General features: G+C 41.9%; 1 protein-coding gene across 4 annotated transcripts; it reads left to right on the top strand.

Annotated features, from left to right (window-relative positions):
- The first annotated feature begins 7 nt into the window (after positions 1-7).
- Positions 8-25,106, top strand: RBL2 (RB transcriptional corepressor like 2). Of its 4 annotated transcripts, none has more exons than XR_008735067.1 (23): positions 8-308; positions 1,990-2,120; positions 3,338-3,538; positions 6,096-6,160; positions 10,400-10,528; positions 11,430-11,590; positions 11,687-11,751; positions 12,494-12,680; positions 13,935-14,101; positions 14,730-14,839; positions 15,740-15,843; positions 16,202-16,339; positions 16,826-16,990; positions 17,533-17,644; positions 18,260-18,532; positions 18,975-19,249; positions 19,827-20,003; positions 20,144-20,215; positions 20,585-20,702; positions 21,795-21,997; positions 22,442-22,606; positions 23,388-23,611; positions 23,675-25,106. XR_008735067.1 is itself a non-coding variant. In XM_055726359.1 (23 exons), the coding sequence occupies exons 1-22, from the start codon at positions 111-113 to the stop codon at positions 23,556-23,558; spliced, it is 3,387 nt and encodes a 1,128-aa protein (XP_055582334.1). In that variant the 5' UTR covers positions 8-110; the 3' UTR covers positions 23,559-23,577; positions 23,729-25,106. The 4 variants fall into 4 exon arrangements, 3 of the variants coding, with proteins under 3 accessions (XP_055582334.1, XP_055582335.1, XP_055582336.1); XM_055726359.1 differs by having other exon boundaries at positions 23,388-23,577; positions 23,729-25,106; XM_055726360.1 differs by lacking the exon at positions 8-308 and adding an exon at positions 1,021-1,714 and having other exon boundaries at positions 23,388-23,577; positions 23,729-25,106.
- The last annotated feature ends 5 nt before the right edge of the window (positions 25,107-25,111 follow it).

Genomic DNA, 25,111 nt, shown 5'->3' with positions numbered 1-25,111 from the left:
GGCCCGGCGCCGGGGTGTTTGGATTCGAATGCGCGTCGCGAGGCCGAGGGGCAGCGGCGCAAGCGCGGTGTGCGGCGGGGCGGCGCTGCCCCCTAGCGCCGGGGTGCGGCATGCCGGGCGAGGAGGAGGACGAGGCCGAGCCGGGGGCCGGGGGCGCGCCCCCCGCCACCGCCCCCTCCCCGCCGGCCGAGGAGGGGGACACCCGGCAGCGCTACGAGGAGCTCTGCAGCAGCCTCAACATGGACGAGCGCGCTCGCTCCGAGGCCTGGCTCAGTTACCAGAGCATGAAGCGCAACTACACCCTGGAGGTGAGGGGCGACGGGGCTGGCGGTCGCGCTGCGGCGGCGGGGCGGGGGGATCGGCCGCGCCAAGGTGAGCGGCCCTGGTCGGTCAGCGCAGCGGGAGGGAGAGAGTTAAGCGGGGGGGAGGGAAGGGGACGGTTCTTGAGGCGCAACGGCCGCTCCCTCACACCGCTCGGGCCTTCGCTCGCAACCGAGAGGGGGCACGTTCCCGTCCGCTCCGCCCACGCAGAGCTGGCCCCGGCCCGCCAGCCCCCGGCCCCGGCCCGCCAGCCCCCGGTCGGGGCCGCGCCTCAGCCGCGGGAGGAGGGACGTTCCCCCGGCGCCGCCGCCGTGAGCGGCCCCCATGCCCGCCGGGGAGCGGGGCTGCCGCGGGCCCGGGCGCTGCCGGCTGGCCGTGCTGCCCGGCTCTGGGCCGGGGGAAAAGCCAAAACAACCACCATTCCGGGCCGTAGCAGTAAAAAGGCGTTAAAACCAAACGCGATCGTATGGCTGTGGTGCTTCTGCTTCCAGCGGCGCAGCTGCCGGGCGCGGTGCGGGGCTCCCGGTGGGGGGTTACCGGGGCCGCCCCCTGCCCGCTTAGGTGCTCTCGGCTCAATTAGAACCAACGGGGTTTTGCGCGATCGCGGCGCAGAACTTCGCAGGCGGGCGAAGGCGGGCGGGGTTGGTAACATCGTTCTTTAAAGCGGTGACATGACGTGACGCAGTTTTGTTTGGGCGATGCCTTTTACCGGGTGGCGTTTTAAACGTAAAGGTGGCGCTGAGGGTGGCGGCCCGCCTTCGGCCCCCGGGGGCTGTTCGGGGCGTTGCGGGGCTCCCCTTGCCGCAGCCGGGCCGTTGGCACACCGGGAGCGGTTAGCCCTGCCGTGCCCGGGCCGTGTGCTCGGCCCGAGGGAGCTGTTCTGCCTGCGGGCACCTCTGTCACGCTGCCTCACCGTCGGGAAGGGGCTGGGAAGCTCAGAAATAAAACTTTCCTTTTGCTAAAAGCCTCTGCTCGTCTGGCCCTGTGACACCGCATAGCCCGAGAAACCCACGGCGTCGAATTCAGCCTTCTGTGCCCCGGTTTTTTAACTGTCTTTTTCCCATTAAAACATATGGGTTTTTAAACGGAAGACGGAGAGTATGATTCGAAAGGTTTTCGTTGGAATTAATTTCTCTCTTTAAGTACCAGACCGAGGAATGGTGGTGGTGTGCAATACAGAGAAAAACGGAAACTACGTTTTTCCGTTCCCGCTGCCTGTTCACGGCAGAAAAATGTTCTGACAGCAAGGAACTGGAGCTTTTAATAATATTTTTTTGAAGGCCAAGGCAGTACAAAACGTTATAGAAGAGCAGCAGTTCAAACCTTATTACTGGAGAAGAGCAACACCGAAAATATATTGTTAAACTTTGGGTCAAGTGTGAAATTGACGAAGGTAACTAGTAACTATGTAATTGTAGCAGTGACACTGTTCAGTATTAAGTATCTGTTTAAGCCCTTGTTTTTCCCTGTAGTTGAAAACACAAAGTAGTTAAAGAGAACTTTGAAACAAGGTATCAACTTTGTTACTGGTTGAAATTGATTTCTTTAGGACGCAGTTCTGGTCCTTCCCCTCTGGTCCTTCCCCCCCCCCCCCCCCCATGGTAGGTGCATATCTGGAAGGGGTGTTTTCCATGAAGTCTTTTAGATGCCTGATGTTTTAATTCACAGGGAAATGATCTGCACTGGCTAGCGTGTGCCTTGTACGTGGCTTGCAGAAAAGCAGTTCCAACTGTGAGCAGAGGGACAGCTGAGGGAAATTACGTATCTTTAACCAGAATTTTGCGCTGTTCAGAACAAAGGTAACTTTTCTTTTTGCTAATTTTTACACACTTACAAAATTTTGAAGATTGCTTATCAGCTTATGAAATTTAGAAACTGAGAACGCAGGCTAAATGTCTTTCTAGTTTCCTGCTTTTACAGGCAGAATATATATATCACTGGAATCTTTGTGTTAGAGCTCGTTGCCACACAAGTAAGACACTTTCATTTGGTCATTACCGTGTTGCAGAAACACTGGTTTTCAAAATCGGAGATTGATTCCCTGTCTCAAAGGAGAAAGAAACTGGTCCCTGAGTAATAGCCTATTTTTGAAGAGTGTGCAAAGTGTGAACTTCTCGCATGAGAAACCTTTTTTAATTGATTGTGAAAATAGGCACACAATTTATCTCTTCTCTCTCTTTTTTTTTTTTTTTAAGAAGACTGAAGTTTTACTTGCTTTATGAAATTGCAGTGGTGTCAGAATCTGACAAACAAGTTTGTATCAAATATTTATATCTACAAAACAAGAAGAGCAGTTTCCTAAAACAGTTGACTTTATTTATTAGCAATCTGATTGTTTTGTAACAATTTAGTAGATTTGGAGCGGGAATGTTCTTATGTACTTTTTCTCCCTATCTCCTTTAGTGTTGGAGCACTGCTATCGGTTTAAACAATGCAAAAGTGTTTCTTTAAAAACTTAATGTTTTTTTCCCCCTGAATCAGAAATTCAGCAAACTGAATGTGGATAAAATGTTTCTGTGATCTGGGCCATCAAAGACTAGTAAGACTGAAAAAGTAGGTGTAGAAAAAAGAAGAGTGAAAAATAAATGAAAGCCAGATTAATGGAGTGAAATTTACTGAAACTTAGGGTTTATTCATACTTTGTAGAATCCTTTTAGCATTGTAGAATTCAGAGTTTGTTTTATTTAAGTTAATGAATTATTCAAAAAAATGAGGGAAATCTGTTTTTAATCTGTTGGAGTTGATTATGTCTTTGAGAAAAAGCCGGAACTGTGAATTATAGTTAACGTGGTCATCAGCCGAGGATTTATATTTTTATATTTTTATAGATATTTTTATAAATATTCTGTGAGCTGTCTGAGTTCATGGGTTATGGGTGAAGGACTAGCTGAGGGTACACTGTCATGTTTGCAATACCACCTTTTTATCAGTACCTTGGGAAGTAGAAATTTTGTGGAGAATGTGTATTTCTGCAGGAAAACAAGCTTTTCACATCTAACCCATTTGGTATTTTCAGTTTGATCGAGTTTTTTAACAAGATGAAAAAGTGGGAAGACATGGCAAATCTACCGTCCCAATTCAGAGAACGAACTGAGAGATTAGAGAGAAACTTTACAGTTTCCGCAGTAATTTTTAAGAAGTACGAGCCCATATTTCAGGACATTTTCAGATATCCTCAAGAAGATCAACCTCGTCAACAGAGAGGAAGGAAACAGAGGTACGTTCCTGTTACTTCCAGCCTGATTTTAGAGCATTTCTGTTACAAAAATATAACAAAGCCACTGGTTGTTTTAGTTGTATTTTTGACTGTATTTTCATAGCCATTATTTATAATATCGGAATTGGTCTGTGTCCTGGCTCACAGTAATTTTTGAATCGTTTTTTTTCAGTTTCTCAGATATGACAAGGTGCAGGAAATCCCACAGCTGCTAAGTTTCTATGATTTGGGGGGGAGGGGGCAGGGAATTAAAATCAGTTTGTAGACGAGCGTAACATTAGTGTTTCTAAGCTGAGAAAGGCTGGAAGAATTTGATCACTGTATGATCTGTATAGCCTCAATAGCTCATAGAACAACTCGGTCTGTTTCACTGCCTACTCATTCCCATAGTCGTCTTCATCAATGCAGATCTTCTGGATATTTTACTTTATTGTAGAAGCTTTGTTTCTTTGTTCCTGTTCATATTAGAGGTGCTGTGGAAATTAGTGCTAGCATTTTTTTCTGGTTATTTTGATCTTAACAAGATTTCATCTGTTTGTGCCAGCACTTAGCCTGGCTTGTCATTTCTCCTGGTAGTTAGTAGAGACTGATTTATTCCCTTTCATTATTTCTTTAGTCTTTGCTGCTGTGAACTGTGTTTTTTTGGTTGCTTTTATATTGAGGGGTTTTTGGTTTGGGTTTTTTTTTTTGTTTGTTTGTTTGTTTGTTTTGGTTTTATTATTTTCTTTTTCTAGCATTTACAGGCTATTTCTAGGTGGGGGTTTTGGCTTTTTTTTCTTCTTAGTGATTCTTAGTGATTTTCTTCTTAGATTCACTTAGCATCACTTAGTGGCATTAAGGTGTTTGAATCTATAATAAAAGACAGGATTGTTCCTAAGTAATTTTGTTGGAGAATGCAAAAGGTGAGTAAAATCCCATTGGACTATAGATGGAATAGAGTTATGTATTGAGATCAATATTTGCATATAATGGTGAAATTAAAATATGGTGTGTATGTAATTCTATGATTAGAACTAGAGTAAACCCTTCTAGCTGGTTAGCTTGGATAGTAAGGTGTGAAGTAATTTTTAAGTTGGAAGATGATACTTACTTATTTTGGGGTGAAATGCAGGTTAATTTTGACGTTTAATACCATACTTAGCATAACCTGATGCAATAAGAAAATAAAAGATTAAGGCTGATTAAACTACTGGAGAAATGGAAAAGACTATGGCCTCACCATGAATTAATTAGGCCTTAATGAAATAATTTCCAACTTAAATACATAATACTGGATGAAATAAATAATACTGAATACAGTCTTATGGAGCAAGCAATGCTTCTAGAAACAGGAAACCTGATAAAAACTGTTTACATTGTGCAAATGCTGCTTGGTTTTGAGGCTCACATGCCTATTTTACAATCTAAATTAAAAAATGCACTTTAAAAAAAAAAAAAAACTAGAAGGGATGAGATAATATTGGGCAAAACATCTCTGTGCCACCTTCTTTCTTTGCTGCTCTAATGTTCTGCCGCCCTGGGGATGAGCTGCGATATATGAAATAGCACTTCCAGGGATATGGTATAACATGGTATATGGAAACAAGGAATGATGCTGTGAAGCTATAAGAATCAGTGCTGGGGGAGTCTTTTGGTGGGTTTTTTTGTTCTGTCTTTATTTATTTATTTATTATTTATGTTTATTAATATGTTACGAAGAACACAAACCAAACTTACTAGCCAGTAATACGAAAGTAGGCAGGAGATTTAGGAAAACTGTCCAGTATGTTATACATGATAGTATTAAGAAATAACAAATCCTCAATAGCTGCAAAACTTTTGATTTAAGAGCAGTCCTCATGAATGAGTTTTATTTTGTTTGAAAGTATTTAAAACTAAGACAAGCAGAGGAACTTGGTTCTGATAAAATTTAATATATTTTGAAATTCTTTATACTATATAAAGTTCTATACAAAATGCTTTACATCAGTATATAGATGACACACAGTTCTGAAAGTTTCGCCTGTGTGAATATATTAATATAAACACACACTGTGTGATGTGTTCCTCCAGGAACCTGTACACATGTTTATATTGCTGAGGTTGCTTATGAAGAAGGAATTTCAACTGTGGTTCTCAAACTATTTCAGTTGACTATATTATGTACCGTTTGTTGTAAGCAAAAGCAGAAATAACATTTTCTGTAGATTTTAATACAGATATTTGCCTGTTCTTTGGAACTCAGATCACACTTTTGTCTTAAAAGGAAACGTTTAGGCGAGCCATATTTAAATTTAAAGTGATTTTCTGCTCAAGTCTTGGCCTACTTTTAATGGAATCTGCTGTAGTGGTATTTGAATCATTACGTGCACGCTGAGACTGGGCTTCCACTTTGTGCCTGCACTAAACCAGTGTGCAGCTTGTTTTAGTGAGGTTTTTGTTGGAAGGGTGTAAGATTTTGGCCACGCTATTGTAACACTTAATTTTCTTTTGGAACGATTGAACGTTGTGTGATGTTCTATTGGTCTTAATTCATGGAGCTTATTGGGTGTCGTCTTGCTGTGTTTTTCCCCAAAAGGCGACAACCGTGTACTGTGACTGAAGTTTTCCAGTTTTGCTGGGTGCTGTTTGTTCATGCAAAAGGTAAGAGATTTGAAAGGGATTAAATCCAGAAAACCTGGTTTTGTTAGTCATTACATCAGTCCTTGAATACTGAATAGGTGCAAGCATTGCTGAATTAAGAAATGCCTTTGGAGAAGGAGCCTTCTCAGAACAGCCCGAAGTAATGAATTTCGTCTTAATTTCCCCAGGTCTCTGTTTTACCACACTTGTAGGGTGAGCCATATGACCAAACAGTTTGCTTTTATATGCAATAAATTAATAGGTGGCTTTTATATGGAACATTTTATACAAAGTTACCAGTATTGAGAAGTTTTATGCTGTAATTCAACGGAGAAAAATTAGCTTAGCATTTTAGTGAATTAATATTTAGATGTTGTTGTAATTAACATAAGGTGTATATGTATGTTTACTGGGAACAAAGAATATTTGAATTCCTCCTACCTTTCCAGCAACACTGAAAATATTTAATGAATTTTTTTCTACAACCTACTAAAAATTTATCCTAAAATGCTAGATCTGTATACTTTCCTGCTAGTATCACAGACAGCGTTCTAATTCTTTTGATAGCCTGTTTGCTCCCCTACCTTTTTAAAAAATGAGCACACGGCAACTGTACCAAATAACTATATGCATTACTAAATAGGTCCGCACACGCCTGTCTTGCAAGGGTGATTTTCTTTTGGTTTTGGGACATAGCACTATATACAGAAATGGCTGACTTGAAGACTGAGATTCCTTTGGAAGATGTGAGGGGGTCCTCTGTTAGTATGCTTCTGTAGAAATAATGCAATGAACAGACAATATATTGCAACGTATATACAACTTTTATCATAATAGCAGCCTTAAACCTAATAAGAATAGTAGAGGATTTCACAGTTTTTCTTGATAATGACTGATGGAGAAAAAGCCACAGGAGGGAACGAGATTAAGTCTTTATTTTAGGCCTAAGTTGTCCGGTCATACCACATGTAGTCCGAAGTCTTCCCTCACTAAACCTGTGTCTTAAAGAGTTTCTGCATACCTAGGGCTTTATTCAAGTACTGCTTAGATGGGTGTTCGCTGGGAATTCTGTATAGGAGAGTGTTTTGAGGAAAATAAAGACAAGATTTACATTCACTGAAAGAATGCCTTTGTAGGTTCAGGTCCATCGATAATTTCCAGAGACATTTTACATTTGTCCGTACCATAACTTCTAGTAGAAGAAAACTAACAGTTCCGTTTCTAAAAGAAAGGGATAAAAGGAGTTTTGGTTTGGTTTTGAGGTGTGTGGTGGGGTGTTTGTTTTCCGATTTAGAAGTGAATCAGTGTTAAGATTCCTGCAGTGTGCTGTAATTTCCTTAATTGGCTGCTTTTGAGGATAGGACAGAGTAGACTGTTACAATATTGAATTATCTGGTACTTGTTTTGTACAACACAGATTAGCCTTTCTTTCTACACTGTACCACATTGCAGGGGGTTGCCAGCAACTCCCTTTAGGAAAAGGTACTGGCCACATTACTTGGACCCTCACCACCACGTCTTTGGGCAAGGATCAAGAGGGGTGTGGTACTGCACGAGTGCGGTACTGAACATTGCATCTTATGTAGAAGATGCCGTTTTCCAGTAGGCTGCAAATTCCACTTCACTGGGGAAGAGGAACCTTTCCTAAACAAGTTGGTTGCTTGCAACCCTCAAACAGTATGATTGTTGGGTTTTTTCTTTTTTTTTCTTTCTTTTTGTTCTTCAGTCCAGTATAGCGCTCGCAAGTAGTATGAAATATCTATTCGTATTCCACTGAGTCCGGGGGAGAGTTGGTCCTGTACTTTATTTCTAGTCAGTCAGGACTTTACCTCTTTAGCATAGTTAGGCAACTGAGAGAGTAAGTAGGTCATTCTGAAAAATCACAGGGTTTTCTTTTCCATTCTATAAAATCCCTGCTTTTATGGGTACACTGGACAGTCGACAAGATGCAGAGGGACTTTTTGAGTCTTCCTATTGCCAAATTATTGGTTAATATCTTTGAGGAACTACATCATCATTAACTACATGTTTATTAGCGAGCAGTTTCAGATAGAAATTAACTTTGTACAGAATACCATGTTGATGACGTACCCAAATAAATGTGACAAGAAAAAAGGAAAACATACAGTAATTGTAAAGCTAGTAAATGACTAGTGGTACATTTATTCAAGTGTGGCAGCACAGAAATGGAAACTAAATGGTGATCATTTAAGGCACTTAAGTATTCATGTTGTTCACTGTGTTTAGAGGGTTGGCAGTAATCCTTATCATGGCAACCGCACATCAGTGCAAGTTCAGGCTTGTCTCTGATATTTCTGCAAGCCTGAAGATCATTGCGTTCAGTTTCACAAAGGCGGAAAGTACAGGTCTTGTTCGTGCCTTTGGTACGCGCTGCAAAGTAAGGCAGTGACTTTGTTTAGCAATACTGCATTTCTTAGGTACTGTTTTTAAGAATTTCTATTTAAATTCTTTACCTTGACTTTTGTCTTTCTTTAAAATGGAAATGGAAAAAAAATTACGCTGCACTGTGATAACTGTTTTTTTAATTGTTTAGTAAAAGGCTGTGAAAGGGAGTAGTAAGCTATTGTTTGAAATGTCATTGACAAATTATTTGTATGAAACTACTGGTATTGTAAAATTGGATTTATTTTTGACGGCTGACAGTAACAATTGCCATGCTGGAGTTCAGGGTTATGAAAATGAAGCTGTATTACAAGAGTTACTCCTTGAAGATTCTGATTTATTAACATTTTGCTATTGTATTTAGCTTTCATTGCTTTGCTGTGAATGTTTAATGATTTGCAGATAACTGATAAATGTGTACAGGTAATTCAAATTTCAGGTAGGCTTCATTGTTTTAAATAGATCCAGATATGTGTATTGGAATTATTTCTCTTTTAACAGACATGGAATCAGAAAATTGAATATAAATTTGAACGAAATAGTATGTTACTAGTAGAAAAGTAACAGCGTAATTCAGAAAAAATCTTTTAATCGTGTATACATTTTGATGTGTTCTAAGTGATTTTATTACTGTGTGTTAGATTTCTTCAAGGATTTAAAACTGTTCTTCATAGTGGGTTCAGCTAAGTGGTTTGGAGCTTACCTGAAAAGAGAGGAGGAAAAAAAAAAAAAGAGAGAGTAGAAGAGTTATTAGTATTGAAAGAGTAATAGAAAATCATGCTGTGCATAGAAATTAATGGAATTGTGATTTATGGTTTTAATTAATGGTACAGTTTATTTTACCAGACTCTTTTTAGTTATGGCTGTTCCTCTAAAGGAGTATCATAAACCTAAATGAGTTCAGTAAAAAGACGAATGAAGCTGAATATGATCTTTGTGAAAGGTAATAATAAGAGTGAAGAGGTTACAGGGATTCTTTTCTGCAGGAAGATGATAAATAAAAAAATACTTGCTACATTGTAAACCAGATCAGAGGCAGCCGTTTTAACTCTTTTTGTAAAGCACAAGAGATATAAAGTTAAATTTATTACTGTTTATAATGAGCATGCCCCCAACAACATTTTTTGTAAACAAAAGATTGGTAAAGAAAAATGACCTCCTGACTTGGCATTGAATATAGATTTATTCTGGAGAATAGGGCAGGGACTGACGGAGGGGGTGGTGCTTTCTTGTTCTGCGACATCTGAACGCTTGGGTCTAGCCTAGCTAACGTTACAGTTGTTTGCAACACTTCACAGTGATGCAAAATTGGGGAAAGGGAAAGTCTCAGTCAGAACCCATTCTTCCCCCTTAACACGCCTTTAGCATAACGTTCTGCTTCAGGCAGATGGAGTAAGAATCTGTGAAGGACGTAGCGCTGCCAGGCAGTGGGGCTTGTGTTGCCAGAGTTATGGTAACAAATTTTTCTTCCTTGAGGCAGTTTGCGTTATACAGTTTATACTGCTTCAAGTTATTTATTCGCTGATTAATCAGATTACTGTGCATGAGGGAGTCTGCAGTATCATGTTTATCAACATTTTGGTAAGGTTTGTTTTCAAAACAGCACAATATATTTGAGTTCCTGCACAATTGCCGCCGTTTCTGAAAACATATTTTCCTATTATATTGGCTATATTTTATTAGGTGTGTGTCTGGTTTACTACCTGCGTTTCTATCCAGATATTTATAGTCACCAGAGTCTGTATTTCCAAGACTCCATGGTTGATCGTAATACAAATATCAACAATTTCTTGGTTAAAAGAATATTAAGTCTATGTGAATTTTAATTAAATGTTGTATGTCTTTTTAATATTGAAGGTAATTTTCCTATGATCAGTGATGACTTGGTCAATTCCTACCACCTCTTGTTATGTGCTTTGGATCTAGTGTATGGAAATGCTCTCCAGTGTCCTAACCGTAAAGAACTTCTGAACCCTAATTTTAAAGGTATGCTGGAAAAAACTCTCTATGCAAAGCCTGCAAGAACTTCTAAGGCTATTGAAGCTAGTATGAATCTGTGTGGCAGAGAGCAAGTCGAATAATAATTGCTTTGAAATATGTGGGAATTAATATTTTGCATATCTGGCCACACAGATTTATACTAATGTAGTATGTCATAACAGACTACCGAATTTTGTCAATAATATAGTAAGTCAAGAATTTAATTTACAATGGAAATACCATGGAAGAAAGTTCCAGAGTAAGAATTTCAGTTGATGACATCGCAGTGACAGAGTGCCTCATGATGCAGTCGTTACTGCAGACAGTCAGACTGGAGAGTTCCCGTGAGGCAGCAGCTTGGGAAGATCCAGTGCTTGGATACGAGAGTGGCAAGCTGGTTGTTCCTCTCATTTCTGGATCGCTGCTTTTCTTTTTCTGAAAAGAATGGAAGTGTAGGTTGGCTTCATAACCACAAAGGCAAATGAATGGTAAGAAGTTTCCGTTGAATTTCTGATGTAATTCTTTCCAGGCTTATACTTCATTCTCAGTGCTGTACAGTATTCGCGTTTACTTTGTAGTGGTTTGGATGTGAACCGGGACCATTAGCTCAGATCTATTTGAATAAATCTTTTGGTTCACAAGTTTGATCTGTTTTTTTAGTTAGAATTTATATTTTAAATTTTTACTACTCGGTATCTAACTTTTTTTAATCTCTGACTAAAAATTGACTTTCGAGAACATTATCAAATTGAGTGGGCATTATATAATTAATAATTAATTCAAGGAAACTAATTAGTTTCCTATTTTAACTTCACACTAACTAGACTACACAGCATAGAATTTAAGTTTAGTAAGAAAACAGGATATGGATATGCAAAATAGAATAATACAGTATTTTTAATTATAGGTTTACCCGAAGACTTTCATAGTAAGGATTATAAAGTATCCTCTGATCCTCCCTGCATCATTGAAAAACTGTGTTCATTACATTATGGATTAGTTTTAGAAGCAAAAGGCATAAAGGAACATTTTTGGAAGCCATATATTCGGAAACTTTTTGACAAAAAGGTTGGTTCCTAAATTTGTAATGTAGAAAAAGTTCTTCTTACTCATTATCTTTTTAAGAACTGACAAGTCCATCCTTTGTTCTTATCTGCCTTGCAGCTTTTAAAAGGAAAAGATGAAAATCTGACTGGATTTCTAGACCCTGGGAACTTTGGAGATAGTTTGTGAGTCACTGTATTTGTGCTTTGGTTTGCATTAGCATCCCTCTCTAATACAATTGCACTTGCATTATTATTTGTATCTTAACAGTAATAGTAGCTAGCTGACTTGCGTATTTGTTGAAGTTTACATGTTATGTTGTGTTTCAGTTCCTTCTCTTTGAGGTGGTATGGTCTGAGGCGTATTTGAATGAGGAGTGATTCCTCGGGAGGGTGTTACTTGATGTCTGCTTTTATTCCTATGTTTCTATGTTGCCTCAGATATTTTTTTATTATATAACTCAAAGTGTTTGTATTTAAAAGATGTGGGAGCACACTGAATGAGTTTGAAGTGGGAGGGGAAAAAATGGGGTTTTGTGGTATTTTTTTCTGTATAAACCCAGAGATGCTTATGAGTAGGACTTTCTTTGAAATAGTATGAAAATGGTAAGCAGAGTTTATGGTGATGTGATGCTGTGTAAGTTTGGAGGAGTTTCCAGCCAAATACAAATTCTCGATGTTTTATTGTGTTCCTCGTGCAGCTATACTAAGTGGCAAGCCATCAGGCATAATGGGAGAATAACCTTCTTGCCACTGTCACGTTTGAGATGCTGTAGATTTTAAAGGCACTCCAATGCTTAATTCAGGGTTAAAGGAAGTTCTGAAGTAGACATCCAGCAGGCCAGAACTGTGTTCGGTAATAACCAAGTGAACAAAGCACTGTCTAAATACAGAGGGGTTTGTATCTGCCTTTTCCTTTCTGCTGTAGCAAAGCCATCAACAAGGCCTACGAGGAGTATGTGTTGTCGGTAGGAAATCTGGATGAGCGAATATTTCTCGGGGAGGATGCAGATGAAGAAATTGGAACGCTCACGAGGTGCTTAAACACAACTTCAGGAATGGAAACAGCTGAAAGAGTACAGGTGAAGCATAATTTGCAGCAGCACTTTGACAGGGTGAGTATGACACGGTCTGTGTTGCTGTTTCTATATGGAGAATAAGTTGAGCTGGTCTGTGTCCGACGAGGAGAAGCAGCTACTAGAAATTACATGTATGCCTATGAGTACAGAATGTCAAAACGTTCCTGAAGATGTAAAAGATGTCTTAAGGGAGGAAGGACACAAGGCAGGCAAATAAAAGAGGGATAATAAATAAAAGTGCTCTATTAGCACTATCAGATGACAGGGAGCAAAGGGGTAAAAAGTCTAGGTCACTGAGATAGTTAACGTGAGCTCTTCCCAGTGTGAGAATTGGTTGATGGCTTTCAACATTCTGGAGAGAAAAGATCACAATAACCTTATTTGCAACATCAGTGCAAAGAGTTAATTCTTTGCGTCTGATCTATTTAAAGAAATAATCAACCACGAAGTTTAGCTGGTGTAGTTCTGGGTGTGTAACTCCTGTAGGTTTCTGTAGCAATGAAACGGTGTGGCCCCTAACACAGCAGCTCGCAGCTGCAGTGCTTGTGCTGTCTGTGCTCCGGGGCGTCCCGGCAGGGCTGGGGAGCCCTCTTCCCTGGCAGGGTATGGGCACAGAAGTAAAACACACTTAGGAGGGGGGGGGGGGGGGGGGAGTGGGAGGAGCATTGGGAGCTAGACTTCATGGTGAAAAGACTGCGAAATGTAATGTAGTTGTTAAAATAAGGGAAGTGTTTCTTGGTTAAGTAATTGTGTGGTTAGATAATTAGAAGATGCAGTGGTTTTCCTTGTACACTAATTGAGGGAGCATCCTTGATGTTAAACTATTTTGATGTGATGGCTTGATCTGATGCAAATGAATTAAAATGCTAATCAGGAGGCCTTCTCACATCGGGAGTTACACCTGCTGAAAGGGAACCCTGGCTCAGTATGCTTTTCCTGTGAGCTACAGCTGTCTTTGGTGCTCAGGGGACGGGAGGGGGCTGCTAGGGGCTTTGGCGTTTTTTCAGGTTGGCCTAGTTGTTTCCCACCTCACTCCCAGTATCTGTGTTTGTGTGAGGTCACATCATCTCAGTTTATAGAAACAGCCAAGTGACGCGGAGAAATCTTTCATTGCTGGCTATTAACTTTTTCCGTTTGTTTGTTTGCGCTGATTGATTCCTAGCCAGTTTTTCCAGGCCTATATCATAACACAGGGTAAGAAATCTACAGCTTGACACTTCTAGGTTGTGACCTGTATCTCGGTTTTATAACAGCGTACACTTGTATGCTTATTTTTTGGGTTTTTTTTAGTCCAAATCACTTAGGATTACAACCCCACTGACTGGCCGCAAGTATATTAAAGAGAGCAACCCATATGTGACACCTGTTTCCATAGCAACGTACAGTTTGAGCCGCCTTCATACGATGCTGGCAGGACTGAAAAATGCCCCCAGTGAAAACCTGGAGCAAATACTCAGGTAAGTTTGATGTCCAGCTAATCAAATAATTCTATTTTTTAAATAGTTTTAATAACAACCATTAATGCTAACCAGTGTAATTTAAAATGTGAGTCAGTCTTGAAGTTCTGGAATAAAATAGGACCCAGCGAGACATTTAAATTTGGAAAGATTTTGTTCTCTTTATTCAGATACATTTGTCCTTAAGACGTTGATGACTGTAAGAACAAGCGGTTCTGAGCTGCTCTGACAGCAAACTGCTAATACAAAACTTTCAAGACTTTTCTTCTTCCTACCTAGCAAATCACTCCATACTGCAGGAGATGCAAAATAAAATTTATTCTCCATGCAGATAAACGTTGCTTCAGGTACAATATATTTTAAAACACTTTTTGTATCGTGTGGAAAATGGTGTTGAAGTATTTACCCCTTGTCACAAAAAGATATGCATATTTACTGCAATGGATATAATAACAATGTGCTATGGACATTTTACAGTGCATGTACAGGTGGGCACATACGGGGGGGGGGTTGCTATGCAATATTTTTACAGTTTCATGCTTTCATCATATTACGAAAATAGCTGTGGGATTTTGGTTTTTGTCTTGGTAGGAAGAGTATGTTGTCAATGTTTAGTTTTTATTTACAGGGCATGTTCCAGGGATCCTTCTCAATCTATTGCAAATAGAGTAAAAGAAATGCATGAAGTGTACTGCCAGAGCGTGCAGTCTGAAGGAGAATTCAGTAATTTTTCCAAAGGTGGGAAACATTTTACTTGTACAGAAAAGAATTAAAATGCCTGTAAACGCATTGCTCTTCTGCCATTAACTTGTAATTAACTTACAGTTTCACTTACAGGTTATGCTCTGGCACAAGTGTTTCTTCTATTTTGTCTTTTCCTGTATTCTTAAGACATAGCAGGTTTCAACACTGCATACCATTTTATAATCAGCCTTAGCTTTAATCACTGGAATCTGATGATACTTTCAGTTCTACAGAGCTGAAATGAAAAGCACTGTTAAGGGCACTGCTTTGTCTCTCCAATACAATAGTGGTGGCGTGGATTTCTGGCATGAAAAACCTGACTAACTGTAGTCTTTAAAAATCCTGCAGCAATTTTGGCTTACATACAAGGGTGGATTAGTATGGATATTAAAATCCTGCCAGTGTAAACACAAAGTATTATTTGCAAAGTTGTTGAAAGTGTGTGAAGAGGGATTGAAAATAAGGAAGATGCTCTTGAGCTTCTTGTTTCTTAATAAGGCTTTACTCTGTTCTTGTCAGCAGGTTGCTTCTGTGTTTTCTGTTGCACAGTGCAAGTTGGTTCCACAGAGGCATAACTTCTCATTGTGTTTTCTGAACTTGAAATACGTACATTATATTACGGCAATGTTAAGGATTGTTCTTACAGGTGGTGTTTTCCTCAAAATCTGGGTTCAGTAGTAAGTTATTCTGCTCTGCATTCACAAGTCAGTGCAGCATGGGAGAAGGATTCCCAACTTAACCTAGGACTAATTGGTTTAGTCCTGACAGTATTGTAGCCGCAGCAGCATGGAAATCCACACAAGCTACTGAATTGCTGTATTTCTATAGCTTAAGATAAGAATATAATTATTTTATCCTACATCACAATATTGCTTCTATTTATAATTCCTGCAGATGTTGCCAGTAAGCATTTTCGTCGTGCTGAGGTGCTGTACTACAAGGTCTTGGAGTCAGTCATTGAGCAGGAGAGGAGGAGACTGGGAGATGCTGACTTATCTGTAAGGACAACTAATCAAATTGTACCTGATTTTTAAAGGTGGACCTACAAAAAAGGAAACCAGTTGTAAAGCAGACTAGGCAGCTATTTAACAGGAGGGTAAACCTCTGAAAAATAGCTTGTAAGTACACCTGAATGGAACAGGAAAGTGTACAAGAAATAAGTTGTGTTTCCAGACACAAAGACATGTGAGATTTTTAATGACTAAAGATGGCTCCTTTTGGATTCTCTTCTGTGTCTTGCAAGATAACGTCTCTTTTTATAAGCTTGACAATCTTGCTGTTGCTGCAGAACAGAAAGCATTTCATTGTTCTATAGTTACTGTAAATTAAGCATTACAATTTGCACCTCTCTTGCAGGCAATCCTGGAGCAAGACGTGTTTCACAGATCTCTGCTGGCATGCTGCCTCGAGATAATTACCTTTACATATAAACCACCTGGAAACTTCCCATTCATCACTGAAATATTTGACATTCCAGTTTATCATTTTTATAAGGTAAAAAGTGTTTGACAGCTAGAAATGCTTATTAAGCCATGGGTGCTCTGTTGACTTGTGTTAGGTCATCTCCTTGCCTAGACGTTAACTGGCACGTTACCCCTTCATGCTCAGCTTTGCCCCTCTTTGTACTGAAAAAATACTACCCAGGTGTCTGTCATTCCAGGGCGTGCCTTGGGCATTTTAAAAATCAAAATAGCGGTTTAATGCAGGAGCAGTGTCCAAGTATCTATATAGAAACTAGTGCTTTATCATTTCATCATGAGCTACTGTTGCAACTGTTCCGCAACACTGCCTGACATGTTTGCTTGTTCAGAAAGATACAAATACCCATCTTCGAGATACCATCTGACTGAGTCACCGTAATGCAGCCTTAATATTTCTCATCATCTCTTTTCCTTGAATATCGGGAATTAAAATGAGATCTTTTTGTAAGAAATATATGAAACAAGTACGTCATGTGGATCACGATTATCTGCCTTACAGGTAATTGAGGTTTTCATTAGAGCAGAGGACGGCCTTTGTCGGGAAGTGGTAAAACACCTTAATCATATCGAAGAGCAGATCTTAGAAAGTATGGCATGGAAACAGGAATCCATACTGTGGGACAGAATCAGAGAGAATGAAAACAAAGTTCCTACTTGTGAAGAGGTGAGGACTTTTTGCAGTGTTTTACCTAGTTTTTCTATTTGGAGAGGAGGGTAGAGAGCAGACGTTACCCCCTGAAAGAGAGGCTTCAGCTGTCCAGATTTCAGTTTCACCCTGCAACCTAACCAGTGCAGAGAAAACAGCAGACGGAGTGTGCTCCGGTCTGTTTGGGGACATCTCTACGGAGGGATCCAGCTGAGATGATTTTCACCCTGCATTTACATCCATTTACCGTGGCCAAACTGGGACGGCTGAACCAGTCACTCACATGTGAAAAAATTACTAGACAGGCAGAAATGTGGTAAAAAGTCCAGACTTTTAATTGTAGGCACAGAAAGATTATTACAGTACTGTATCTTCTGGAGTAGTACAGTCACAACAAAGTTTTAGTTAGGCTTTATTGTAAGTTTTTCAGCATTCCTGTTTTTATTTTTCCCCCCCCATACTGTTTCACTGTTCAAAATCTGTAGTACAGAAGCTTTTAGAAATTTGTTATGTAGTCCATGTGTGATACAGACACTCTAATAGGAGTATAAATATTTTAGGTAATGCCACCTCAGTACTTTGAGAGATCTGCTGGGAACAGTGTTGTCGGTTCACCATTGACACCAAGACGAATAAATGAGGTTCGTGCTGAAACTGGAGGCCTAGGAAAAGGTGAGACTAAGCTTCATAGATTTAAAAATTAAAGCCGTGGTCTAAGTCGTGCACAGCAAGGAGGCTGCTTTAATGTCAACGTACAGTTCATTGCAAACACATTCATAAATGGTTTTTCCATTGCAAGTCACATGGTTTCAGTGTGAACAAAATACTGAGTGCATTTGTCTTAACCACCTGAAAACACCACATCAGAACAGTTAGCTACATCAACATTATATAATATATACATATGTATACATACATATGCTATTTATTTATACACTACTTGTGCTCTAATAGGTAGCACTTGAACAGGTTGCTTTGCTGTTATACCAAAGTTCCACTGTATATTTAGTTATGTGAAGTCTCAAACTATTTTCTTCTGGAAAAATGAAACATAATATGTTTAGGTTAGAAAAGTATTAAACAAAGCATTACTTGAGATTAAGTTGCCTCTAAAAGCACTCTGTAAGCCACAAATGTAGACATAAGGAATTTAAAAAAAAATATTTCCTGAAGAGCTTTGCAGGACGGAGTTTGTTTCTCATTAGATTTCTGTCACATATTTGTCTAATAAGGGATTATACAACAAGAGCCAACTACACCGAGGGGGGGGGGTGTTTTCATCCACAGGCCTGTCGTCCTCTCCGACTACCCTGTATGACAGATACAGTTCTCCTGCCGCCAATCCTACAAGGAGAAGACTGTTTGTTGACAACGACAACAACTCTGACAGTGGAACTCCAGTAAGAGTTTCCCAACAGCCCGTGGTAAACACCGTGCCAGTGCAGAACATGAATCCCGAAGCAATGTCCGTGACTCCAGTGCCCGGCCAGACGCTGGTTACAGTGGCCACTGCCACCGTCACAGCCAATAATGGGCAAACTGTGACAATACCAGTACAAGGTGAGAGAAAAAGCACAGCCAAATTATTCGACTTGTTCCCATCACAGCATTAGGACACAGCAAGGGGGAGAGGGGGGAAAAAAAAGAAGTATGCTTAAGGATTCATAGTGGGGAAAAATTGACTAGGTGAGCAGAATTTAGAGACAACCCAGGAACTTCTGGCTGCCAATGTCTATTTTATAAAAACCAGTTATTTCAGTAAGCCTTCCTTTCTCAACTGGCATAGGATAAAAGTTGTATTAGCATGAAAAACTTGGTCCAATTTCATTATCTTATCTCCTTATGTGGAAAATTCAGAGTATTTTAACAAAACAATTTCATATATAATACGCTAAATATAGTTATAAGCAACTAATAAAAGAATTACTGAATTAGTCGAAAAAACAAAATTAAACCACCCCAACCTGCTCTTACTTTGGACTCTTTTTTTCTTAAACTACAGGTATTGCCAATGAAAATGGAGGAATAACTTTCTTCCCAGTGCAAGTGAACGTAGGTACGCAGCCTCAAGCTGTCTCTGGTCCCATCCAGCCTCTCAGCGCCCAGGCGCTTGCTGGGACCCTGAACCCCCCGATGAGCGGGGCGACGCTGCAGTTACCCGGCCAGCTAACGGTGCAGCAGATCTCACCCGGAGAGCAAAGACAAACCCAGCCATTTACCACTGCCACATCCGTCAGGCCTCGGAAGATGGGCTCACTGTCACTCTTCTTTAGAAAGGTACTTTTTGGTCTAATTTGTGCTTTGCTTAGTTTGTATTTCAGTAAGCCTGCAGTGATTTTAAATGGTATGCTTATATTAGTAGTACTGAGAGCGTGTTCCATTTCGGAGCTAATCTATGCCCTTTGTCTATTCACACCCCTACCTGAGGAGCAGTTTTCTTACGCAGGCACCTTCTCGCTAGCAAAGGAGTCCCGTCACCTCAGCTACTGCATCACTACCTGTGACGTAGATTATGTTCTTGGCCAGCAGGTACTCGAAGGTGTCCGTTTTCTTTAAGGCTCTTTAAAAGGAAGAAATTCACCTCTGAGATACCGTGGTTTCTCTAGGCTGTGCAGTGCCCTTCCTGTGGGCAGGACAGCTCAGCATTCCGAAGTTTCAAACAAATGTTGTTCTTAGCATTGATACCGGTACCGAGAATGTCTGCGTCTTGTAAGCCAAAAAGTTATATTTAGTGACTCTTCTTTTGGCTTCTCACTTGCACGAGTTCCACAGGGTGTGCGAGGCTGAGCCACTCTCTAGCCGGGTAAGAAAAGCAGGACGGCTGTGGCCCTAAGCACAGCTTCCATTTCAACAGGTGTATCATTTAGCTAGCGTTCGTCTGAGGGATCTCTGTGTCAAGCTCGATGTATCTGACGACCTGCGGAAAAAGATCTGGACGTGTTTCGAGTATTCCTTGGTGCACTGCCCTGAAATCATGATGGACAGACATTTGGATCAGCTGCTGATGTGTGCCATCTATGTCATGGCTAAGGTAAGGCGTGAATAAAGAAAACAAGCAAAAAAACCCCAAAACTTTAAGACTTAGTATTCCAAAGACTACAATTCCTCAAAAATGCCCCAGACAGCAAACCACAAAGACACTACGAACCTGTCCTGTTCATCTCCCCTTAGGTTACTAAGGAGGACAGATCATTTCAGAACATTATGCGCTGCTATCGGACACAACCGCAAGCCAAGAGCCATGTAAGTACAGCTGGCGTTACGCCATGTGGTAGCGGCTTTATTAAATGCCTTGGTTCTATTTCAGGAACGGATCACTTTTTGAAGTAACGTTTGACATTAAATAAATGCAGCCTGCGAGCCATTCTCCTCCAAAATCCTGCACCAGTGAAAGCTTTGTATGCTAAACCATAGCTACAACAGGAAAGGTCTTTACTTAGAACCTAAGGAGGCAGTGCCTATCGGATAATACGCCCGTTAGGAGGCTGTATTTTCTGCAAGAAGGAATAAGTTTCTAAAAGGGAGATAATGTGATGCAGACTGTTCTTTCCAGAGTATGTAACTGCGTATCTAGTCATCCTGCCTTTGCCACGCTCCTCTCTTTCCCCGCAGGTGTATCGGAGTGTCCTGATAAAAGGCAGGAGACGCCGGTGCCGCTCTGGCAGCAGTGACAGCAATAGCCAGCAGAACTCGCCTACAGACAGAAGTAAAGAAAGAAACAAAGAAAGAAGTGAGTGATTCCACATCCCAGATGTTTGGTTTTAATTCCATTTCCAAAGCAGTGTGCATAAGAGCGGGATTTTATGTCACCCCACCCCAAACAGTTCCTTCTTTGGTAAACTTGGACCCAATTAGGAATATATCATTAACATTTAAAAGTTGCTGCAATTCAAGCTTAGCATTACACCCACATTGACAGTTTTGAATCCACGACATGTGCTTACATCAAGAGTTTACCGTGACAGCTGGCCTCGACTCCCCGAGTTCAGTTTGTTCGCCAAAGCAGGTGTCTTTGTAGCATGCAAGAAAATGAGTGCTAGCCCGCGTTCGGCCGCTTTTATTTCCTGCGGCTGCAGCAGTTTCCTTTAGAGTAGCTGGCTGACGGCAGAGCCGCAACAGCCCAGCCACCCGCAGCAGCTGTTGGGGCATCTCTGACATCCCTGAAGACTCTTTCCCTGGTATTTGAACAGACACATTTTCCTTGAAATAACATTTATACAGGAAAGCACGTAAGTGATGCTGTATACTCCTACCCCCACTTTACTTAAATAGACGGCAGTATAAACTGTAGCTATTGATGTTTTCTGTCACAGAGAGGCGGCAGGGAGGGGAGGAAATAATGATATCTATTTTGCAACTTCCCACATTAAACCAGCAGGAAGTATTACTAAGCCAAGTATTTCTACTACTAGCTGAAAAAGACTACCGTTCCCTACCCGAGGCTGTGCCAGCTGGCACCGAGCGAGACCAGCTCCTGGAAGTATAGCACAAATGCCTGGAAAATGGCGTTTCAGCTCTGCTTATATCGTGACGAAACTCACGCTTATGCAGAAAAGCCACTTGCAGTTTATCCAGGCAGAGGTTAGAAATCAAACACGTTTCTGTACACCTGCAGAGCAGGTGGTTGGTCTCGAACACCAGACTGCTTTTTTGTAAGGGAAGATGCTAAGGGAACAGAATTAGCGTCGCTGACACTGACACCGGGCTCGCGGTCACTACTGCGGTGCAGGACCCCAGCGCGGCTGCGTGCCTGGGGGGGAGGGGCCGGGGCGCGTTGGGCAGCTGTGGCTGCGTAACAGAGGGATTGCGCTCCTCTCGGCAGCCAGCAGAGACTCCAGCCCAGTGATGCGCTCCAGCAGCACCCTGCCCGTACCGCACCCCAACAGCGCGCCCCCCACCCCGACCCGGCTGACAGGTGCCAACAGTGACACAGAGGAGGAAGAGCGCGGGGATCTTATACAATTCTACAACAACATCTATATCGAGCAGATTAAAGAATTTGCCCTGAAGTATACTTCAAATGCAGTAAGTTAAATTCCGTGCTTTTCATTAGTAATTCGTTTGGGGTTTTTTGTAATGTACGTGCAGTAAAATACTCTGAGCTAACCTCACCGTAAGCAAATTCAAAGGGTTATATTTTTACGACAGTAATTTCACCTCAAGGGCAGACTGTGCTGCTAAAACACCAAGTACTTTCAATGCCAATTTGCCGTTTCCTCCTGGATGAAATAGGCAGCACCGAGCGGTATCAACTGCCAGCCTCAGACAGGGTCAGAAAAGTAAATTAAGAAAATACTAATCTGGCCTAAGAACATGACAAAACTTGCATCTGTTCTAAAAACGGATGGTATGGCACCAGCAGAAAAACACTAAACTGTGTTTAAGGCAACCAACTCACTAAAGCCTTACTGCAGTAACACCCGAGACCAGGTACCAACCATCACGTGATTTTCATTTTCTCTTGTGCAGACCGACTCTCCTCCGCTCTCGCCCTACCCCTTTGTGAGGATTGGCTCCCCTCGCAGAATCCAGCTGTCCCAGAATCACCCAGTCTACATCTCGCCACACAAAAACGAGTCTACTCTCTCTCCTCGAGAGAAAATATTCTATTATTTCAGCAGCAGCCCATCTAAGGTGAGACTGCAGGGGTTTAGTTTGCTTTTATAAATCCTTACTTCGCTATTTTCTTTTTGGTAGTGAAATTAGAGAAGGTGGTGCAACACACCTTTCTGTTGACACCGTTTAACCTGTACTTTTTCACCTGACACTCTTCAAACTGTCAGTTCAGGCCTCTGAGAAGTTGTAAAGCAATTAGGCGTCCAAGGTACTTGTGTACTTTTAAAAGTTACTCTTGTCGCTGATCCACACGAACGACTGGGGAGGCGCAGCCAGGGCACCCTTTGCTTTCAGGTAACAGGTGAGTTACGTGGCATGGCAACCGCTCAGAGAGAACATTAAATACAGTCACATGCCTTATCTACCTAGCGGGGGAAAGAGTCCTCCAAGTGGCTCTTAACACAAAAGGACTTACCAGGTGGATACGTAACAGGCTGGGTCCTGTCACCTCTGGTCACCAGGAATGAAGCAGGAATCTTCCCTCAGAAGCATCTTCACTCTAGATGGCAGTGGCGGCGCCTGCGGGGGCGGGCAGCGGTCGTTCCCGCGGCAGGAGGGGGCCCTTCAGCTCTGTGTGCTGGAACAAGCGGCTCGCTTGAGCTCCAGCCGGGCTGGCGTACTCTAGCTCTGCAACGAGCAGTACGGGGATTAAACAGGTTGGTCTGTCACAGGCAGCAGATCGCCAGGAACAAAGCCTACATGATCCCGCTGTAACACAACTAACCGCCGTTCACTTTATGTTTTGCTCATCACAACAACGAGAGGTAATTCTGCTCCCCCCCCCCCTTTCTCCCTCCAGAGGCTAAAGGAAATTAACAGCATGGTTAGAACCGGAGAAACTCCGACCAAGAAGAGAGGCATTCTCTTAGAAGATGGTACCGAAGCACCAGCTAAGCGGATCTGTCAGGAGAATCACACGGCTCTGTTAAGACGACTACAAGACGTAGCAAATGACCGCGGGTCCCACTGAGCGCGGTGCCCCCACACAGGTATTCCCTCGCTGCTGCTCAGCCCGGGCAGAGCGTGCCGAGGAGCCCGGCCGGGCCCCGGCTGCCTTGCCCACCTCCAGGCTCTGGCTGCCGCAAGGGGCCAAGGAGCTGAGCGGTCGCACCCCTAACCCAGCTTTCCCCCCTGCGACAGGTATCGACAGCCGCTTGCTCTAACCCGTCAACTCGCGCTGCTTGTGTCGGGGCTCCCCCGTCGCCCTCACCTTTGGACTGGGAAGTTACTCACGCGCCACATGTGGCAGCGCTGCACCAAGCTTCAGCGGCGTCTTGGTTTTTTTAACAGTAACCACCTCCACAAAAACAATGACTTACAGGTAATATTCCAGCAAAGTCCAGTTCTGCTTGGGAAGGGAAGATGGGAATAACCTTTCCAAGCCCCGAAGGAAGCTGGCCGAGTGGATCCTTTCCCTGTCCAGGATGTGCCGTGTGCCCCTGCCACCCATCATGTCATTCTGCTCCGCTGCTGGGGCGCCCTGTACAGAAGTAGGTAGCTTTGTGACGCCTTGGTTTTAGCTGTGCAATGTTTTCAAGTGAACTCACGTTCAAAGGTGGCACTTTGGTAGGGCTGTGAAGCACCACGTGTAAGGCAGAGTAGTTTTGCTGTATATTTGCAATGGCACTTTCTAAATGTGAATTATTTTTTTTTTTCCAAAGGCTGACTTCAGCTGTCTTTTCTGTATTGAAGCAATTTGATTTTTGTATTTATTTTCAAATTGACAGCCCATAGCTCCCCTCTTCAGCAAATGGCATTAAGGTTTCATTGTAGCGCGGTGCCTTTGCAGTAAGGAATGCAGGATGCTAGGGACGTCGGCTTTTTCCGAGGAATTTTATATACTTGTAACGTTCCTGCAGCGCGCTTTTCTTGAGAGTCAGGAACTGGCCACCTCACTCAGCAGCAGGACGGTGGGGTCCAGCTCTTAAAACATTTATGTAGCTTTTTTACTTTGTTTGTAAAGGACAGGGCTTGCAGGGGGTTGGGTTTGTTTTTTTTAGTGGACTAAATGAGGCAGCCTCGGAGAAATCTCTCCCCGCTACCAGGATAAGGAAGCGGCAAGTATATTACTATAGTTGTCTTATAAAATAGTTCCAAAATACCAGACTTAATAGGAAAGCATTAAACATACTAACACCTGGTACAGCAGGGCAGCTGACGGCTTCAGTGACACAATGGGGAACACCGGTGGCGTTAACGGAGAACGTAGCACACGTGGATTCCCAGAAGCTTATATAAGGAAACAAAAGTTAAAAGCTCTGTGTTTTTAATCATTCCTGCTCCTCTGAATTATTGGAAAACTTAGGATTTAATTCCACTGTCAATTCAATTCATGCAACATAAAAGCATCTTTTGTTCTTACCTGCGTAACAAAAAGGCTGAAGTCAAGAAATTGTGTAGATGTCTCTGTAAAAATATTTATGAAATTGTCAGACAATTCTTGTTACTCTGTACCATTTACGTTACTTTGTATGAAAATATTGCGAGTGTATTTTTCAATAAAGAACTTATAAACTCACACTC

The sequence above is a fragment of the Falco cherrug genome, chromosome 14 (genome assembly GCF_023634085.1).
Source record: "Falco cherrug isolate bFalChe1 chromosome 14, bFalChe1.pri, whole genome shotgun sequence".
Lineage (NCBI taxonomy): Eukaryota > Metazoa > Chordata > Aves > Falconiformes > Falconidae > Falco > Falco cherrug.
Note: the sequence above shows the minus strand (reverse complement) of the source record. Positions and strands in the feature narration are given on the sequence as shown.